Source organism: Wickerhamiella sorbophila (genome assembly GCF_002251995.1).
Source record: "Wickerhamiella sorbophila strain DS02 chromosome Unknown contig2, whole genome shotgun sequence".
Taxonomy (NCBI): domain Eukaryota; kingdom Fungi; phylum Ascomycota; class Dipodascomycetes; order Dipodascales; family Trichomonascaceae; genus Wickerhamiella; species Wickerhamiella sorbophila.
The window spans coordinates 563,347-580,021 of record NW_020194005.1 but is presented as its reverse complement, the minus strand read 5'-3'; the positions used below and the strand labels follow the sequence as shown (position 1 = coordinate 580,021).

The 16,675-nt window shown below is 48.5% G+C and overlaps 10 protein-coding genes across 10 annotated transcripts; 3 read left to right on the top strand and 7 right to left on the bottom strand.

Moving 5' to 3' along the window:
- Nucleotides 1-195: 195 nt before the first annotated feature.
- On the top strand, nt 196-1,008 carry B9G98_03602 (putative mitochondrial carrier C4G8.08; the record flags this gene model as incomplete). The annotated part of the gene is made up of 1 exon (XM_024810159.1): nt 196-1,008. One exon carries the CDS (start codon nt 196-198, stop codon nt 1,006-1,008), a length of 813 nt encoding a protein of 270 aa, XP_024665927.1.
- Nucleotides 1,009-1,080: 72 nt separating this feature from the next.
- Nucleotides 1,081-2,337, bottom strand: B9G98_03601 (Putative alpha-ketoglutarate-dependent sulfonate dioxygenase; the record flags this gene model as incomplete). Its single annotated transcript, XM_024810158.1, has 1 exon — nt 1,081-2,337. One exon carries the CDS (start codon nt 2,335-2,337, stop codon nt 1,081-1,083), a length of 1,257 nt encoding a protein of 418 aa, XP_024665926.1.
- Nucleotides 2,338-2,955: 618 nt separating this feature from the next.
- B9G98_03600 (Putative alpha-ketoglutarate-dependent sulfonate dioxygenase) lies at nt 2,956-4,200 on the bottom strand (the record flags this gene model as incomplete). The annotated part of the gene is made up of 1 exon (XM_024810157.1): nt 2,956-4,200. The coding sequence occupies one exon, from the start codon at nt 4,198-4,200 to the stop codon at nt 2,956-2,958; it is 1,245 nt and encodes a 414-aa protein (XP_024665925.1).
- Nucleotides 4,201-4,585: 385 nt separating this feature from the next.
- Nucleotides 4,586-6,664, bottom strand: B9G98_03599 (Telomeric DNA-binding factor trf1; the record flags this gene model as incomplete). Its single annotated transcript, XM_024810156.1, has 1 exon — nt 4,586-6,664. One exon carries the CDS (start codon nt 6,662-6,664, stop codon nt 4,586-4,588), a length of 2,079 nt encoding a protein of 692 aa, XP_024665924.1.
- A 208-nt stretch (nt 6,665-6,872) lies between these two features.
- Nucleotides 6,873-7,535, top strand: B9G98_03598 (Vacuolar protein-sorting-associated protein 24; the record flags this gene model as incomplete). Its single annotated transcript, XM_024810155.1, has 1 exon — nt 6,873-7,535. The coding sequence occupies one exon, from the start codon at nt 6,873-6,875 to the stop codon at nt 7,533-7,535; it is 663 nt and encodes a 220-aa protein (XP_024665923.1).
- A 74-nt stretch (nt 7,536-7,609) lies between these two features.
- Nucleotides 7,610-7,996, bottom strand: B9G98_03597 (Altered inheritance of mitochondria protein 11; the record flags this gene model as incomplete). The annotated part of the gene is made up of 1 exon (XM_024810154.1): nt 7,610-7,996. One exon carries the CDS (start codon nt 7,994-7,996, stop codon nt 7,610-7,612), a length of 387 nt encoding a protein of 128 aa, XP_024665922.1.
- A 366-nt stretch (nt 7,997-8,362) lies between these two features.
- On the bottom strand, nt 8,363-8,980 carry B9G98_03596 (Proteasome subunit beta type-3; the record flags this gene model as incomplete). Its single annotated transcript, XM_024810153.1, has 1 exon — nt 8,363-8,980. The coding sequence occupies one exon, from the start codon at nt 8,978-8,980 to the stop codon at nt 8,363-8,365; it is 618 nt and encodes a 205-aa protein (XP_024665921.1).
- A 108-nt stretch (nt 8,981-9,088) lies between these two features.
- Nucleotides 9,089-13,354, bottom strand: B9G98_03595 (DNA-directed RNA polymerase III subunit RPC1; the record flags this gene model as incomplete). The annotated part of the gene is made up of 1 exon (XM_024810152.1): nt 9,089-13,354. One exon carries the CDS (start codon nt 13,352-13,354, stop codon nt 9,089-9,091), a length of 4,266 nt encoding a protein of 1,421 aa, XP_024665920.1.
- A 456-nt stretch (nt 13,355-13,810) lies between these two features.
- Nucleotides 13,811-15,988, top strand: B9G98_03594 (Serine/threonine-protein kinase CBK1; the record flags this gene model as incomplete). Its single annotated transcript, XM_024810151.1, has 1 exon — nt 13,811-15,988. The coding sequence occupies one exon, from the start codon at nt 13,811-13,813 to the stop codon at nt 15,986-15,988; it is 2,178 nt and encodes a 725-aa protein (XP_024665919.1).
- A 52-nt stretch (nt 15,989-16,040) lies between these two features.
- Nucleotides 16,041-16,610, bottom strand: B9G98_03593 (Thymidylate kinase; the record flags this gene model as incomplete). Its single annotated transcript, XM_024810150.1, has 1 exon — nt 16,041-16,610. The coding sequence occupies one exon, from the start codon at nt 16,608-16,610 to the stop codon at nt 16,041-16,043; it is 570 nt and encodes a 189-aa protein (XP_024665918.1).
- Between the last annotated feature and the right edge of the window lie 65 nt (nt 16,611-16,675).

Sequence of the window (16,675 nt, the reverse complement as noted above, 5' to 3'; positions counted from 1 at the left end):
ATGGCTTGGCTGCACGCACCCGATGTAACATCTTGCAAGGGACCACCGCTCTATGCATAATCGTGCATAGCGCTTACGGAATGGGTTAACATTATTCCCAGCCTTCTGTGTAGGGGAAAACGCAGTCATTAGTAATATGGGAGAGTGGACCGGCGGTTTGAAATATTCATCTTCACGTGACTGGATATTTCAAAAATGGATGGACAAACCGTAACAGCGTCTGTTGTTAGCAGCATGGTTGCTAGCGTGGTTTTCCATCCCCTAGATACAATGCTCACGGTTCATCAAACCAATCCTAAATCAAGCCTCATTATGCCGTTTCGGCGCTACTGGAGCGGACTCGTCCCATCAGTGGTTTTTTCCGTGCCGGCCCACACTATAGATATTGTGGTCTACCGAGAAGCCAAAACTCTACTGCTACCGTATCTTGGGTCCGGTTCAGTACTTAATTATTTATGTAGCAGTGCAATGTCTCAATTTGTATCTGCGTTGGTGTGGAATCCGATGGATATTATCAAGGGCCGTATGCAAATTGGTGATCCTGTACCCATGAGATCCGTAATGAAACAAATATACCGGCAGGAAGGGATGAGGGGATTTTATCGAGGATTTTGGTTAGGAATGAGCATATACATGCCGTACAATCTAGTATGGTGGACAACGTACGAAGAGGGCAAACGACTTGCTCGAAATTATCGCCAAAACATCGATCTTACACCACTAGATTACTTTCTGACATCTGCAGCAGCCACGACTTTGGGTGAAACCGCGAGCAATTTTTTCGTTATTGTAAAGAAACGTACCCAGTTGGCTACTTCCAAGGAGCTGTCCGCGCTTCGACCTGACGATGCTAAGGGTATACTTCACGTTGTTCGCAACCTCATTAAAGAAGCGGGAATAGCAAAGGCATTTACCAGAGGGTTGCACATACGATTGTTGAGCTCCGTACCAGGCCATGCGTTGGCTATGGCAATAATGGAGATGATAGCACCAGATAGAGTGTCATGATTTCTGATTTAAGTGATAAATGATTATAAAAGAGGGCGTTACACACATAGAATATAAATAAACGACTATAGGCTAGTCATTGTAACTGCCACCAGTGCCGTTCTTGTTGTACAGCTTCAAACCAAGCTCCTTCTCAAGCCACTCAAGTTGAGAGATACCTCCCTCAACCTTGTGTTTGGGACGGTCAGAACGGACGCACACACGAACAGCATGGCGGAAAGCGGGGTTGAAAGCGTAAGATGCTGCGTGAGTGGTGGAACGGTTATCCCAAACAGCGACATCATCCTTCTGCCACTTCCAGCGAACGGTGTGAGAGACGTTGGTTGCGATCTGAGAATTCAAGAAAGCAAGAATAGCATCGCTCTCAGCTTTAGGAACACCATTAATTTGACGGGTAAAGCCAGAGTTGATGTAAATGGACTTGTACTTTGTCACAGGATGGACGCGCACCAAGGGGTGCACAGTAGTGATAGCGGCGCGACGAACAGGAAGGCCTGCACGCAGTGTATCGTTAGCTTGATCCTCAGAAGTATGGATAGCAGTGTGCTCTTCCAAGTACTTCTGGAGCGAGGATGAGAGCCCATCGTAAACACCATAGCTGCTGCTCCACAAGGTGTCACCGCCGGTATAAGGACCATCAAGCAGTTTCAAGAAGGTGTATGACGGAGGCTGCTCTTCGTAGGTAACATCAGCATGCCATTGGTGGCTCTGGGGGAAGGAGGAGTGGGTGACCTTTGTGTCATCGGCGTAAATGACATGAACGTTGAGCAAATCTGGATCCTGCTCCCAGCCCCTCGGAACAGAAGTCGTGGGATGACTGTGCAAAGGACCGTAGTAGCGCCCAAGGTCGAGCTGTTTCTTAATATCGAGGGATGACTGACCACGGAAGAAGACAACACCTCGGTGAGAAACGAGTAAAGCCAGCTCATCCTTTTGGGCATCCGTCAAATCAGCAAGTTGAACACCATGCAAAACAGTACCGAAAGTGGGTGTCAAGTGTTCAACATTATCAGCAGCCGCAAACAAGTTGATATAGTCGGGGTCGGCAAACAAGGCGCGATCCTCAGGAATGGGAACTTCCTCAAGAGGATCCCATTTCAAATCAGGGTACGCAGGAAGCAAGTGCTCATGTTCATACTTGCGTGCACGTTGTGAAGGAGCAATATCCTTGTAGAGTTTGAAGATGTCCAAAGCACCACGTAATTTGCCAACGGGGTCGTCAAAAGAGGGGGCTTTCTGGGAAGGGAGATTCAGGGGTTTCGCAGTTTCAGGTTCTTTGATACTGTCGGTAGCAGGACCGCGGGTTTGGATAGCAACAGGTGGAGACATTTCACTATTTCTTATCGATTTTCAATGCAGCAAATCGTTTCCTCGGCTCTTGCCTTAAGTAGTGCCCCTCTTATAGTGCACGTGACATGTGATAATGCACGACCTGTGGGTTAGCGGCAAGTCTAGCATGGCTGAAAGTGCAAAGAGAAGTAGCGTGAGTACTGTGGAGATCCAATAATTCCATAGAGAGTTCATTTTACTGATAAAAACTAAATGACGTTTCTCTAAATGTCAAAATGTCGCCTCATGCCTCGGGAATCTTTGTCTGAGTTGTGGCAAGCGACCGTTAGGAAGATGCGGGCCACACTGCAGCCTGAAATTTGGCCTAATCACGTGCGGGGGTCTCATCTACCGAGAGAATAACGACGAAACTAAAGGCCTTATCAAAATTCTGTCTCGGCAGTCCTATCTAGTGAACGTCAAAAAGGGCGTCTGGGTTTTGAAAACTTACCCATCTACACCCGTAGAAGTTGATCGCCTTTGTTGTGTCGGTTACAGCCACCACTGCCCCTTCAGTTTGACATATCCAGCAGGTTAGGGCATACATAAATGCTGCAATAATAGATGCACACAGCGGCAAACAAGCTTAAAGTAGAAATTTTATGAAAAAAAGACAAATTAATCATACGAATCTGTACTAAAAAGCTTTACATTCGGAGCATCAAACTTTTCCAGCAGCTTGTCTTGTTGAGATTCCCCTAGGCCAGCTCCTCCGTACGGCTTTTCACCGTGGGGAGTAACCCGGGCAACATGACGATAATGAGGCCAGAAGCCGAATGAGGCGGAGTGAAAAGTAGATCTATTATCCCACACTGCTACGTCGTTCTCTTTCCAACGCCAGCGAACGGTATTGTTGACGTCGGTTGCCGTGAGCTCAAATAAGTAGCGTAAGATAACGTCGCTTTCTTCTCTGGGGATGCCTTTAATGTAGCGAGTAAACCCTGAGTTCACATAAACAGAGCGATAGCCAGTAACGGGATTCACACGTATCACAGGGTGCTCATTGGTTACGGGCTCGCGACGAACAGGGTGCCCGTTCCGACGAGCTTCCGCTGCTTGCTCATTGGCAGTATGAACAGCAACCAGATCCTCCAAATACCTCTGAAGGCTAGAAGATAAACGGTCATACAAGTTGTACCCACTAGACCACAGGGTATCGCCGCCAGTTGGGGGTCCCTCAAGGAGCTGGAGGAAGGTGTACGAGGGTGGCTGAATCTCATAGCTGACATCCGAATGCCAGAGTCGGCCTTGGCTGATTGTTTGAGAAAGGAAACGTTCTTCGGTTGCTTTAACAACATGAACATCTAAAAGGCTTTCGTCTTTCAAAGCACCTCTAGGAAGCGGGGTGGAGGCGTGGCGATGCAGCGGTCCATAGTAACGACCAAGCTTGAGAAGCTTTTGGATGTCAAGATCATTCTGCTCACGGAAAAATACGACACCACGGAAGGCCACAAGCCGAGCAAGTTCATCTTTTTGCTGGTCATTTAATTCGCTGAGTTTGAGCCCATATAATACGGTCCCAAAACCAGGGGTTAAATGATCAACTTCAGTGGCAGCAGCGAAAAGCTGCTTGTACTTAGGATCAGCTCGCTTCCCAGCATCTTCTGGGACATCAATCTCCGCCAGGGGCTCCCATTTGATATCAGGGAAAGCTGGCTCGAGTTCTTCATGCTTGTACTTCCTAGTATGCTGCTCAGGTAGGAGGTCAACAAACCGCTGAGTGATCTCTTCAATACCAGTGACTTTGCCAAGAGGCTCGCCAATGCGGTGTGTGACTTTGGTCTCGACAGTGTGGATCTTGCACGTAGGTGCGGAAATATCAGCATGGTTGCGTGCAACGATAGAAGCAGGGGGAGGGGCCATGAATGATTGCACAATCCAATGGATTTTTGATCATTTATATCCTATTTTGCCGTTTGCTCACGTGGAGATTCGTTTGGTGCACCCGAACCCTTGTGATAACACAACGATATAAGGTTTGAGACGTCCAGACAGAAAAATTGGAATTGCGGCTTACCCTGGGATACGGACAGAGTCTGCCGAGCTATCTTCTCAGTTTTAGCTTCAAAATATTCCGCAATGTCAATACTGATATTAAGTTTGGGACATGCAATATGCACCCAAACGATGTCTTATCACGTGCCTTTGTGTATGGGGAACTGCTTAATTCTTAATCTGTAAATAACTGCCGGCAAGACAAATTAAATGTGATTTTATAAATATATTTGCATTAAATATTGAGACAATCTCACTGTTGGTTGTTGATATAATCGCCGACACTCTGGATAAGATGCTGAAGAGAGTTCTCGGTGGATTCTGCGGCCAATCCTGGATTTCCTGAGCCACCCTCTTTGAACAAATTGAGTGCACGATCGAGTGCTTCGGCAGTAGGAAGCATTGAGTCGTCCTGCAATGGCTGAGAAGGACGACTGGCCGCAGCGGCTACCGGTCCAGCACCTGCATGGTCATTGGCAGGAAGCAGGTTATCCAATGGTAGTGCTTGCTGTGCTTGCACTGTCTGAACATTCTGAGACTGCTGTTGGGCCGGTGGTGCTCTTCTCGATTGAACACGTGCTTCATCGAAGCGTTTCTTATCACGGGCACGACGTCCACTTGTCCTGCGGGTCTCGTAATCACCTGTAACATACTCGAAAACAGCAGGAACGGGTAGTCCGACTCGGACAAAAAACATTTTCAGATTTCTTGCTTTGTCTTTGAGTTGCACTTGTGTGCGATCTTTCAGTACCTCGCTGATTGAGCCACCAGGGCCATATAGTTCCAAAATTTGAGCCCAATAAGGACCCTGGACTTTGTCCAAACCACGCAGAAGCGCCTCCTCCTCCTCTTTAGTCCAAGAACGTCTTGTGAGCGCTGATGTACGAGGAAATCGCAAGGCTTCTTGACCCTCTGCTGACGATCTTGCCGCTGAGTATTCTGCCAAGGTGTCACCAGTATGTAGCTGTCCGTTGTTCTCGGCTGCCTTTTTCTTGGCTTTCTCACCTAGTTCTCTACGTGTCCGCTTAGGTTCTTCCGGAGCAGGAGAAGCTGTGGGAGCGGTAGACGTAGGGGCAGGAGAGGGGGTGTTTGAGGCAGATGTGGCCGGTTGGGCCGAAGTAGGAGCAGCGACAGCCGCGGTTGCTTTCGAGCTGGATGTTCCAGTGTTTGAAGTTGGAGCTGTCGTGCCAGCCGAGATAGCATTAGGGGGCATGAATTCGTATTTCTGCGCAATAGCATCATAATGTTTGCCAACATAGTCACTTAAGTCACGCAAGAAAAACACCCATTGGTAACGCTTGGCAAGCTCTATTTGGCCAGTTTCGCTCTCAATGTTTTCGCGGCGTTTTGTACATCGAGTAATGAAGTCATTTTCGGCAGGGGTTAATTGCTGGCGGTCGCCTCTAGCAGCAGCCCACTCTTCTGCCATATTTTTTGGAAAAAGCTCCTCAAGTACCTCCTCGTGGGGACGTTCCTTTTGCGACAATGCGGAAATATAAGCTTGGGTTTTGAGTTCCAAGAAGAGGCCGTTTTGGCTTTTTAAAAGACGGCCTCCATCGGGCACGAAAGCTGCCATAAACGAGCGATTAAGTTCGGAAAATCCGATTTGGATTGACCCGAATACTGCTGCACAGAAAGTAGCAAGATTTATTCTTTGAACCATGGCCAGGCTAGAACGATCACTGCCAATACCCGGGACAGAAGCTGCAATGAAGGGGACCTCTTCGGGAACAAACACCCGTTTCGTTTCCTCGAACAAATCGACTACCATGCGATAGGCACGGCCACGATCACTGAGCGGCTGCGTAACGATATTAAGAGTTTCCTGGTGATGGGAGCTCGACAAAGACTCGAGTAACTGGCACGCGAGGGAGTCAAGGAATGGTAGCATTTTACCGCGGAGATGGCACACTGCTGGTCCATTTTCCTTGTCGGGCTGAGTGTCTATGCTCAATTGAGAGCGCAATTGGTCGCTGTACTGTGCCGAATGACGCAAAGGTTCATTGAGCTGAGGAAGGGTGGGAGCACTCGCGACATTTCCACGGGCCTGTTGGTCATTGGAGCCAGATTGCAGCAGAGTAAGAGGGCGATTAGCATTTGGAATAGCTTGCGTTTGTGAAGCTGCACCACTGGGCAGCGTCTGGCCCTGTTGGAACGACGCGAGGGCACCTTCAATCTCTTCGATCGTAAGTTGGGGTGGATGCTCGGTCCCAGAGGTATTCTGCTGGATCTGCGACACCAAAGTTTCTAGATCAATGTCTCCACCATACTGCTGCCTTTTATTTGCCGATTCTTTGCCAGGGGGGAGCTCTAATCCTCGTTTCCCGGTCATGGAATCTGCTCTCGTGGGAAAAAAAAGTTTGTCAGCAAGAATTTTTTTGGGAAACGGGGTACAAGGGTGGCGGAAGGGGTGCTGGAGTGGCGCATCTCTCCGGCTATCAACCTAACCCGCCACCCACCACTGATTAGGAAAGCTCAAGCCAAAAAAGCTCCAGAGGGTCCAAAAGCTAACCATTGGTGACCATTGGTAAACTTTGACAATGTACTATGTTAAGCGGGCTATATATGGGCCCGATCCCAAGGAGCAGAAACGGAAATGCGACGCTCTGATTCGAAAAAACCAACGGGAAATTGACAAGCAGCTGTCGGGATTGAGGGCGAGCGAGAACAAAACCAAAGGTATGATTAAACAGTGCGCACGGAGAAACGACGTCAAAAGCGCCAGAATGCTCGCACGTGAGATATTCAAGGCCCAAAAACACAGAGAAAAGCTCCTGGAGTCTAAGGCTCGGCTGAGTTCAATCCAGATGCAGGTAGGAGAGGCATTTGCTATGCAAAAGATGCAAGGATCCATGACTTCCTCTGCACAACTCATGAAAGAGGTCAACCAGTTGGTCCAGCTACCGGAGCTGATGGGTACGATGCAGATGCTGGGGCAAGAGCTGATCAAAAGCGGTGTTATTGACGAGATGGTCACGGAGACTCTCGAGAGCTTGGACGAGTACGATGCTATTGAGGACGACGCAGAGGGCCAAGTCACGAGTATTTTAGACGAAATTTTGGGCGAGAAAAAGACGACCGAGCCAGCAGTTGCCGCCCCAGCCGCCCCGGCCGCCGCCCGTGCGGAGCCCGAAACCGAAGCAGAGGAAGACGAGGCTATGATTTCGGACTTCCGCAAAAGATTACAGGCATTGCACACTTGATCATTTAGTTTCTTTTCATATATACAGTTTATTTATGTACAGGGGAATGCCCTTCGTTTTCTTTGGACACCAACTCATTTGAACCAAGTCTGGACGGCCTCGTCGATCTCTTTGTCGGCCTCCTTCAGAACCTGCTTCTCTCGCTCCTCGGCGCCCCAATATGCCTTCATTTTACGGCCAAACTGTTCAAAAGATGAGACGTCCATGAGCCAGCAGGTTGAGGCCACTCCGAATGCGAAAAAGCCAGTGGACAGCAGGGTTGCGTCAACCATGGCGAAGGCTGCGTCTTTTGTCATATTGAACTTTGGCGGTATGTGGTTGGCCTCGAACGTCTTGGGTCGGTACATACGGGCTCTCACAGACCGTCTAGATAAAAGAGCAGCGGTAATAGTCACCGCGGCAGAGCCCACCACCCATGTGCCCTGTTTGAAAAATCGCTTTTCCGATTCGTCTGCTGACATGTCGGTTTCTGCCGTATGAGTAACCTGCGGGCCTTGAAGAACTGCGAAGAGCTTGTTGAAGAGCTGGAAAAATGCAGGAGTGAAGGACTGCTGCAACGAATGATGGGTGGCTGCTACGATATCGAGCGCGAATTACGACTCTGCCGCCATCTCTCCCGAAAAGAAGACCGAAGAGTGCATGTGTCGGAGGCTCGAGAACGCCGCCAAAAGCTCGAGGAGGTCTGGCGTAAACGCCGAGAGGAAGAAGAGAGCTGAACCCACTGGCTGAGGTCCTGCTTTCCCCGATTTGCACATATTTCTTTTAACATATCATGTATATATATAGCCGCCAACCAGGGCGTGGCCACAGTAAAACAAGAGTTACAGTTAATCTTGACGGGTTTTGAGGTATCGCTTGGTGACCTTGTCTTTTTCAATTATGTAGACAACACCGCCCCAGCCGCTTAAAGCGTCGCGATCCACGGCAGACATGAGCGCCTGCGAAATAGTCTCGAACAGGTCTTCGGGCTCGAGATTTGGCTCGTACAGAGACTCACATATACCATACAGCTGGTCGGAAGCAGTTCCAACCACGACAAAGTCGTTGGCGTGCTCGATACAGCCAATGGAGTCAAATGAACAGATATACGGCTTGCTAGTGGACGAGTTGAGTCCAGCAACCAGCGGGCCAACGAAATAAGGACCGAATCGTTTGGAGTAGAGGGTCGAGGAAACAAGATTCGCCATTGTCTGAGGCTCCATTCGCCGCTCCTCTCGAAGCTCGTACAGACTGTGCTTTTTGCGGAAGTCAATCGACAATGTTTGCACGTCGGTGGCCAATCCTGTAAGAGCCAAGTAAACGCCGTTGTACTCGAAAATCTTTTCAAAATCGCCGGATATTCCCACACTCTGTAGGCCTAGTCGCAGATCGCTCGCAATAGCAACGCAGTCTTTACCCACCATGGCCACAGCGGCGCCGCCGTTGATTTCACTGGGGTTCGACATGATAGTAAGTGGCTTTGTAAGGGGTGTGGGAGCTCGCTCGATTTCACCCGAACTAGCGGGAAGGAAAAGGACAAAAATTTAAATATTTTAAACGCTACAGTTTGTTTTTTATGCAACCAGTTGCTCAAATGCCGGAATTTTCTGCTCAATGGCGGGCTGGAACGGCTGAATCACGTTGAACGCGCCAGTTCCAATGCGCATTCCCTGGCCCAGGATAATACACTCAGATACACCTTCAACTTTGTCGGTCTTCATGTAGAAGGCAGCATCAAACAGGTGGTCTGTGGTCTTTTCGAAGGAAGCCAGTTGCAGTACAGAGTCACGCATTTTGGCTAGGCCGAATCGGGTAATACCAAGCACCTCGCCCTTGAACGTCATGACATCGCCCAGAAGTTGCACATGGCGCGGATCGACTGCCATACCATGTTTAGACATGGTATAGTCGATTTCATGAATAATTGCTGATCGTGCGGCTTCAATTCCGAGCACCTGGCGCATTTCCAGCACGTGGTTGGTCATAGTCTTGTGGCCAATAACACCGTCAGTGATCATGACATTTTGTAACCCGTAGCCTTCAACAAGCAGCTCCTTCTTACCGTCATCTTTGATGTTGATCACCGCGCGAGAAATGTCGCTGAAACCAACGACAACTACCTCTGGCAGCAGGCGTTGAAGTTGTTGACCGCGGTAGTACAGCTCGGAACCGTCAACATCCTTGATCGAGGCAACATTGTTCACAATCGACACTTGAATGATACCATTTTCTGGTAGCATAACAATGTCTGAGTCGCTGAGCTTGAGCTTTGAGTGCTTCTGAATTGCCCTTCCGATTTCATGCAGTTTGACATCTAGCTGGAGCCGTTCAACAGTATTGAAATCAATTTTAATGGCAATAAATGCATGGTTCTCAGCATAAACATCTTCCATGTACTCAGTGATATCTTTTAGCAACGTTTTCTCCACACGGCCCTTGACAATACGCGCAGTGCGCTCGTCTTCATCGTTGGCCAAGCACGCTGTAATGATAGGCGTAGAAATAGTTCTGGAGGCATTGATAATCTCCTTGATACGAGGAACACCAAGCGTAACGTTCATACTAGCCACACCAGCAAAATGGAAAGTCTTGAGCGTCATCTGTGTACCGGGCTCACCAATGGACTGGGCGCCAATGGCACCAACAGCAGTACCTGGTTCAACCTTTGAACGCTCATACTTGAATAGACACATCTCTAAAAAGGACTCAACATGCTCCTTGGTAATGTTTGAAACCTTGGAAACAGTGGCAAGCTCCACTGCCTTGTCCTTGACTGAAGTCTTAGAAAGAGCAGGGTTCAAGCCATGACGTTCCCTCAAAACCGAGAGCTTTTTCGCTTTTACGGATAGGAAAGACCTGAGCGACTCATAGAACTGGCGCTGGGGGTCGTGTTCATCAACGTAACAATCCTCCACATCGTCCAGATTACTATAAGACTCCTTGAGCTCATTGCCAAGGTTATCAATGCGTTTGAGGCTCTGCTCGGGCACCTTTAGAATTTCATTAGTCAAGTTGATAACCTCAAATGGCCGTAGGCCAATAGCATTAACATCAAAAGTAATATTACCGCAATGAGCCCAAGTACGATCAAAGTCGACTGGTTGAGCATCACCCTCCATGTCGAAAGGATCGAGACCGTCACCACCATAATTGAACTGAACAACAAGGTTAGATGAGGTGCGCACCGTGCGGTCATACAAGGACGACAGGTCTTCAAGCGATTTCATTAGTCGACGAGACATATAGCCTGTTTCTGCAGTCTTAACGGCGGTATCAACCAAACCTTCACGACCAGAGATAGCATGGAACAAGAATTCAGGCGGTGATAATCCGGAATAGAAAGAATTCCGCACAAAACCTTTACTCGGAGGCGTCTTGGAGAATTTGGGGAAATGAGGCAACGTACGATCTTGGAAACCATTTGCAACACGGCTACCAGAAATAATCTGCTGACCGACACAGGCAACCATCTGAGAAACATTCAAATTCGAACCTTTTGAGCCACACATGGCCATAATGAGAGGTGCATTGTGCTTATCAAGCTCGCTAATACAAACATCACCCACTTCCTCACGAACTTTTGAGAGTAGACCTCCGATTTTTGCTTCAAGTGTCTGTTCCTCATTGCAACCAGGTTGTGTCTCAAGCTTACCCTCAGAGTACAGCTGAATGAGCTCGTCACATTTCGCATAAGCGGCTTCAACCAGTTGGTCCTTGAGACGTGAAAGATTCTCGCCAGGTGTGACATCACTTACGCCAATAGAGAAACCTCTATTGCCCAGCCAGCGAGCACACATCTTGGCCATCCGGTTCATAGCGACAGCCGCCTCCTTTGGACCATAGTCGCGAAGAATAGCATAGAAAACAGAATTTTTCTTACCGTCACCGAGGAGATTCTTGTCCATAGCACCGCAAAGAACTTGAGAGCCTCGAATAACAACGTAGCCATCATTTGGGCTCATTTCGAGAGGCTGGCCTTTTCTCGGGGCCTGGAATGTCTTGTTTTTCGCTTCAAGGTTGATTTCAACTTTGCTGTCTGCGTTTGGCTTGATCAACAAAGAGAACACTTGCTTTCCAGTCCACAAGTTTTGAGGTTTGACAATTGTGGGATGCGGGATGTCAAAGTGTGTGTTTGCGTCTGACATCATAGCCAGGATCATAGAAAGTTGAGCACGATCGAAAAATTGATCTTTCTTGGAAATCAAATAACTTGCAGAGATGAAGTCCTGTGTAGCAGCGATAATAGGTCCACCAGAACGAGGGGTAATGAGGTTGTGTGTGACTCCCATGAGGTTCATAGCTTCGGCTCGCGCTTCCTCAGTTTGCGGAACATGCAAGTTCATCTCATCACCATCGAAATCTGCGTTATAAGGAGTGCAAACACATTCGTTCAGTCTGAAAGTACGCCAAGGTCTAACCTTGACCCGATGTGACAGAATTGAAAGACGATGCAGGGATGGCTGACGGTTGAAAAGCACAATATCGCCATCTTCAAGATGTCGCTCTACAATATCACCAATATTTAAGTCTCGAGAAATTTCTGCCCGGCGACCAAATCGCAAGTTTCGCCTAACTGTCTCATTTTTCTTCAAGACATAATTAGCACCGGGGTACTGTAAAGCACCGTTTGCAACCAGCGTCTTGAGCTTGTCCCGGTTGTACCGCGTGACTCTCTCAGGGTAAGTCAAGATCTTTGCAATACGATCAGGAACAGCGACTTCGTCAATTGCCAAGTTCGGATCAGGCGAGATGACAGTACGGCCAGAGAAATCCACTCGCTTGCCGCTTAGGTTACCACGGAACCGTCCCTGCTTGCCTTTGAGGCGCTGGCAAAGTGCTCTGATTGGCTTTGAAGCTGGCATTCCAGGACCTGATGGAGTGTCACTGTTGATGTACAAAGCCAAAGAAAGCTGAAGAAACTCCCACTGCTCCATGAGATTGACCAGAGAGATACCCTTTTCAAGACCAGCACGAATAATGTTAGAAGTCCATACAATTTCTGTGAGCTTAACCGTCAAATCGTCTTCGTTACTAGCAGTATCCTGCATGACCGAGGGCCGAATGCACACTGGGGGAGCAGGGACTTCCTGCCAAAGGTAATCCTCTGGCCGGCCCTTGCGTGAATCTAGGCCTAAAAGCTCACAATCAGGAGGGCTGATCTGTTTAAATAAATTAAGAACACGCAGTGGGTTCAAGTCGTCCATGGCCTTTTTCACGAACTTGTCAAGATCGGGTACGTCACGGCGAGCATTCTCAAACGAAGCGTCGAACTCGATTTTATCATCAGGAACCTTCTTGCCGATCCAACGATACTTGTCATGGATAATCTTGAGGGCGGAAGCTTTCTTGACGACGCCATTGAGAGCGTTGCAATGTAAACAGCGACGCTGCTTTTTGCACTGGTCATTGATCCGCTTAAGGATTTGCATTCGACGCAAATTGTCGATTCCTGGATGACGCAGTTCGGCAAGGAACTTGCGTTTTGTTTCAAGGTCAAGCAAAACACTGCTGCAGTCCTTGCAAATGTTTTGTAAAATCGAAATGGTTTGTTTGAGGTAGCCGATGTGGAACACGGGCAGAGCAAGCTTGATACGCCCAAAATGGCCCTGACAAGTAGCAAGACGACCCCCACAAGTAGAGCAGTCACTAAAATTATCACTGACACCCATCTTGCGGTCAAGTGCACCATGTTGTTTGGGGAGGCGACCGTTTTCGAGATCGTACAAGTCCCGGGTGGTAATGTCCACGACACTCAGCTTTTCGATCTCTTTAGGACTGAGAACGCCAAAGGTCATCGCAGAAATGTACCGCGGCGGATCATCGCTTACGGTGTTCTTCATTGCTACGTTTTAGAAAAAAATTCCCTGTGACCGGGTTATTCAAGTCTCGAGAAGATGCCTTGGGAGGTTTAGTGAATAATTTTTTTGATATAGGTGGGGGTTACTAAGGGATGTAATGACGCCGCCAACGAGCGATATGAGCGGTCGAGACTTTAGACAGCGGGCTTTTACGAGGGCGCCGAGAAATGCCCGAAAGAACTGAATTCAAGCTACGAGCAGTTGGAATGATGGGTTACCTTGAGGCTAGCTTGCAGGTGATCTTGCAGCTATCATCAGGGGCTGTCTCTGCAATTTTAAAAAATACCAGAGACGCGTGGTTGGAACTCAATCATCACAGCTTTGTAGCCCGAACTCCCATTACTGCTTGAGTTTCGCATATGAACATTGTACTCTAGCCTAGTAACCTTGAATCAGGAGCTGTCAGCTTACTAACCTAACGTTTCTCCAAACCAAGCTATGTTTGATCGAAACCAAGGGGGATACCAGCAGGATTACGGGGGACAAAACCGCCCTATGCAAGTAGACAGCAACATGGCGTCTAATTATGGCGACAGGCAACGGACAGACATGTATGGGCAATCCTCACAACCAGTACATACCTCACCTGGTCGCTACGGGAACGACACGGGGTCCGCTTCTGCACCGCAGTCTATCCCTCAGGCACCTCCAAGCGGATGGTACAATCAGAATCCCCAGTCACAGGCTTCATTGCACTCCAATAGGTCGCAGGGCTTTGACCAACAGGCTTCACCGACTGCCCATCCTCCGACTCTACCGCACAGCCCGCAGCCAGCCTCGCCTCAACAGAGCTATCCTTTCATGCAGATGCCGTCTCCGAGTCAGGCATCACTTTTGGCTCAGCGTCAGGTCAATGGACAGCAGGCTGGAGGCGCATTGCAGACAGGGGGTCAGTCAAACGCGGCTCTTGGGTATGTTCCCAGTCTCGGATATGATCAGCCGATGCTGAGCGATCCTTACTATGCTCGGCCGGGCTCTCCGGGATTGAATTCTGCCCGATCTGCGTCTCCAGTTCGAACTGCCTCGCCGCTGCGCTCGTTCAACCCCTCGTCTCCATACCGCCGCGATCAGAGCCCCTCCCGCCAGGCTCCTCCACCCAACATGTATCATTTGCGCCAAGGAAACTCTTCACAAACGTCCATTGGCCAGATGAGCACCACGAGTGCGGTTTCGAACGGGATTTCATCTTCACCGAAGCAGCCCCCCGCAGAAATGTTTATTGAGCGGCACCCTGAGCGATTTAGCCAGCTCACACAGGAAAAAGCAGCTGCAACAAAGCTGCGAATCGAACACTTTTTCAAGCTGAATGTCTCTCATGCTATTGAGAGAAATCAGAGACGAGTCCAAACTGAACAAGCACTGGCTCAAGAGCGATGTTCCGAGGAGCGACGAAATCGCCAGCTCATGTCTCTTGGTCGTAAAGAATCATCGTTTTTACGCCTTCGACGAACAAAGCTGAGCTTGGAAGACTTTGTGACAGTAAAAGTTATTGGAAAAGGTGCCTTTGGCGAGGTTCGTTTGGTGCAAAAGCGTGACACTGGTAAAGTATATGCTATGAAGACGTTATTCAAGTCCGAGATGTTTAAAAAGGACCAGCTTGCTCATGTTAAGGCTGAACGTGATGTTTTGGCAGATTCTGACTCTCCTTGGGTCGTGAGTCTATATTATTCATTCCAGGACGCAGACTATCTATATCTCATTATGGAGTTTTTGCCCGGAGGAGACTTGATGACCATGCTTATCAAGTATGATGTTTTCAGTGAAGATATCACACGATTCTACATTGCTGAATGCGTTTTAGCCATTGAGGCTATTCACAAGCTAGGCTTCATTCACCGAGATATCAAACCTGACAACATTCTGATCGATAAATCGGGCCACATCAAGGTTTCTGATTTTGGTTTGTCTACCGGGTTCCACAAAACCCACGATTCAAGTTACTATCGTCAGTTGCTGGAGAAAGACCGACAGAGTAGCGGAACTCAACGAAACCGAAACTCTACGGTCGTCGATGCCATTCACCTCACTATTTCAAACCGGCAACAAATTTCCACTTGGCGTAAATCACGTCGTCTTATGGCTTATTCTACGGTTGGCACACCTGACTATATTGCACCTGAAATCTTTGTTCACAAAGGATACGGCCACGAATGCGATTGGTGGTCTTTGGGTGCTATTATGTTTGAGTGTTTAGTGGGGTGGCCGCCGTTCTGTTCTGAAACACCCCAAGAGACTTACTGTAAGATTCTCAATTGGCAAGAGACTCTGCAATTCCCTGAGGACATTCATTTGTCTCCGGAAGCGGAGGATCTCATTCGTCGTCTCCTAACTTCTCAGGATCAGCGACTGGGCAGAGGTGGGGCTGATGAGATTAAGGCTCATCCTTTCTTCCGCGGAGTTGATTGGGCTTCAATCAGACAATACAGTGCGCCCTTCATTCCCAAGTTGAAGAGTATGATCGACACATCGTACTTCCCCATCGAGGACCTTCAGCAGGTTCCAGATACGCCCTCGGCACCTTCGAGCAACCGACAAACAAATGTTCGGGAGGATCTTCCTTTCATCGGGTACACCTTCTCGAGGTTTGACTACTTGACTCGTAAGAATGCCATCTAGGGGTGGAGGACAAAAATGTAAACGTTATTATGCTAACTTGCAAATGATTTTTTTATACACCAAGTGCCTGTACTATTCTTTGGTGCACGTTTTCTACAGATTCATCAGCGTTGATCCATGCCCAATTGGGTTCTCGTAACTGTTGAAAAATACTGCGAACTTTGCGTTGGAACTCTAGTTTCTCGTATCGTTCGTTGCCATAGCCGCCTCTTTGCATTGCAACCTCCTCGCTTACATCGAGGAAGATGACTTTATCGGGTTCTGGCAAACCCACATCAGGGTGTTTACACCACCCCAGATCGAGACCCTTAGCTGCCGAGAAAGCCGCCCCAGAATACGAGAACCGGTCTACGACGAGGGTGACGCCACTGTTTAGTTTCGACTTAATATCCTCTACTGCTTCCCAGCGGTTTGCAGAAAAGAGTAAATGAATTGCTTGGTCGTTTAAATCGCTCTTTGATTGAAGGTACGCGTCGATCATTTTACCCACGGCTGTAGTTCTGTCGGGGAACTTGAGCAGCTCTACTGGGCCTGATTTGCTCAATTCTTTGACCAGCAATTCACACTGGGAAGACTTCCCTGCTCTATCGAGACCCTCTACAATAATGAATTTTGCTTTCATGTGAGTCAGGGTAACCACCGCGGGTATATGAGTCCAAGTCCGGGGCTTTGATAATCACAGTCATC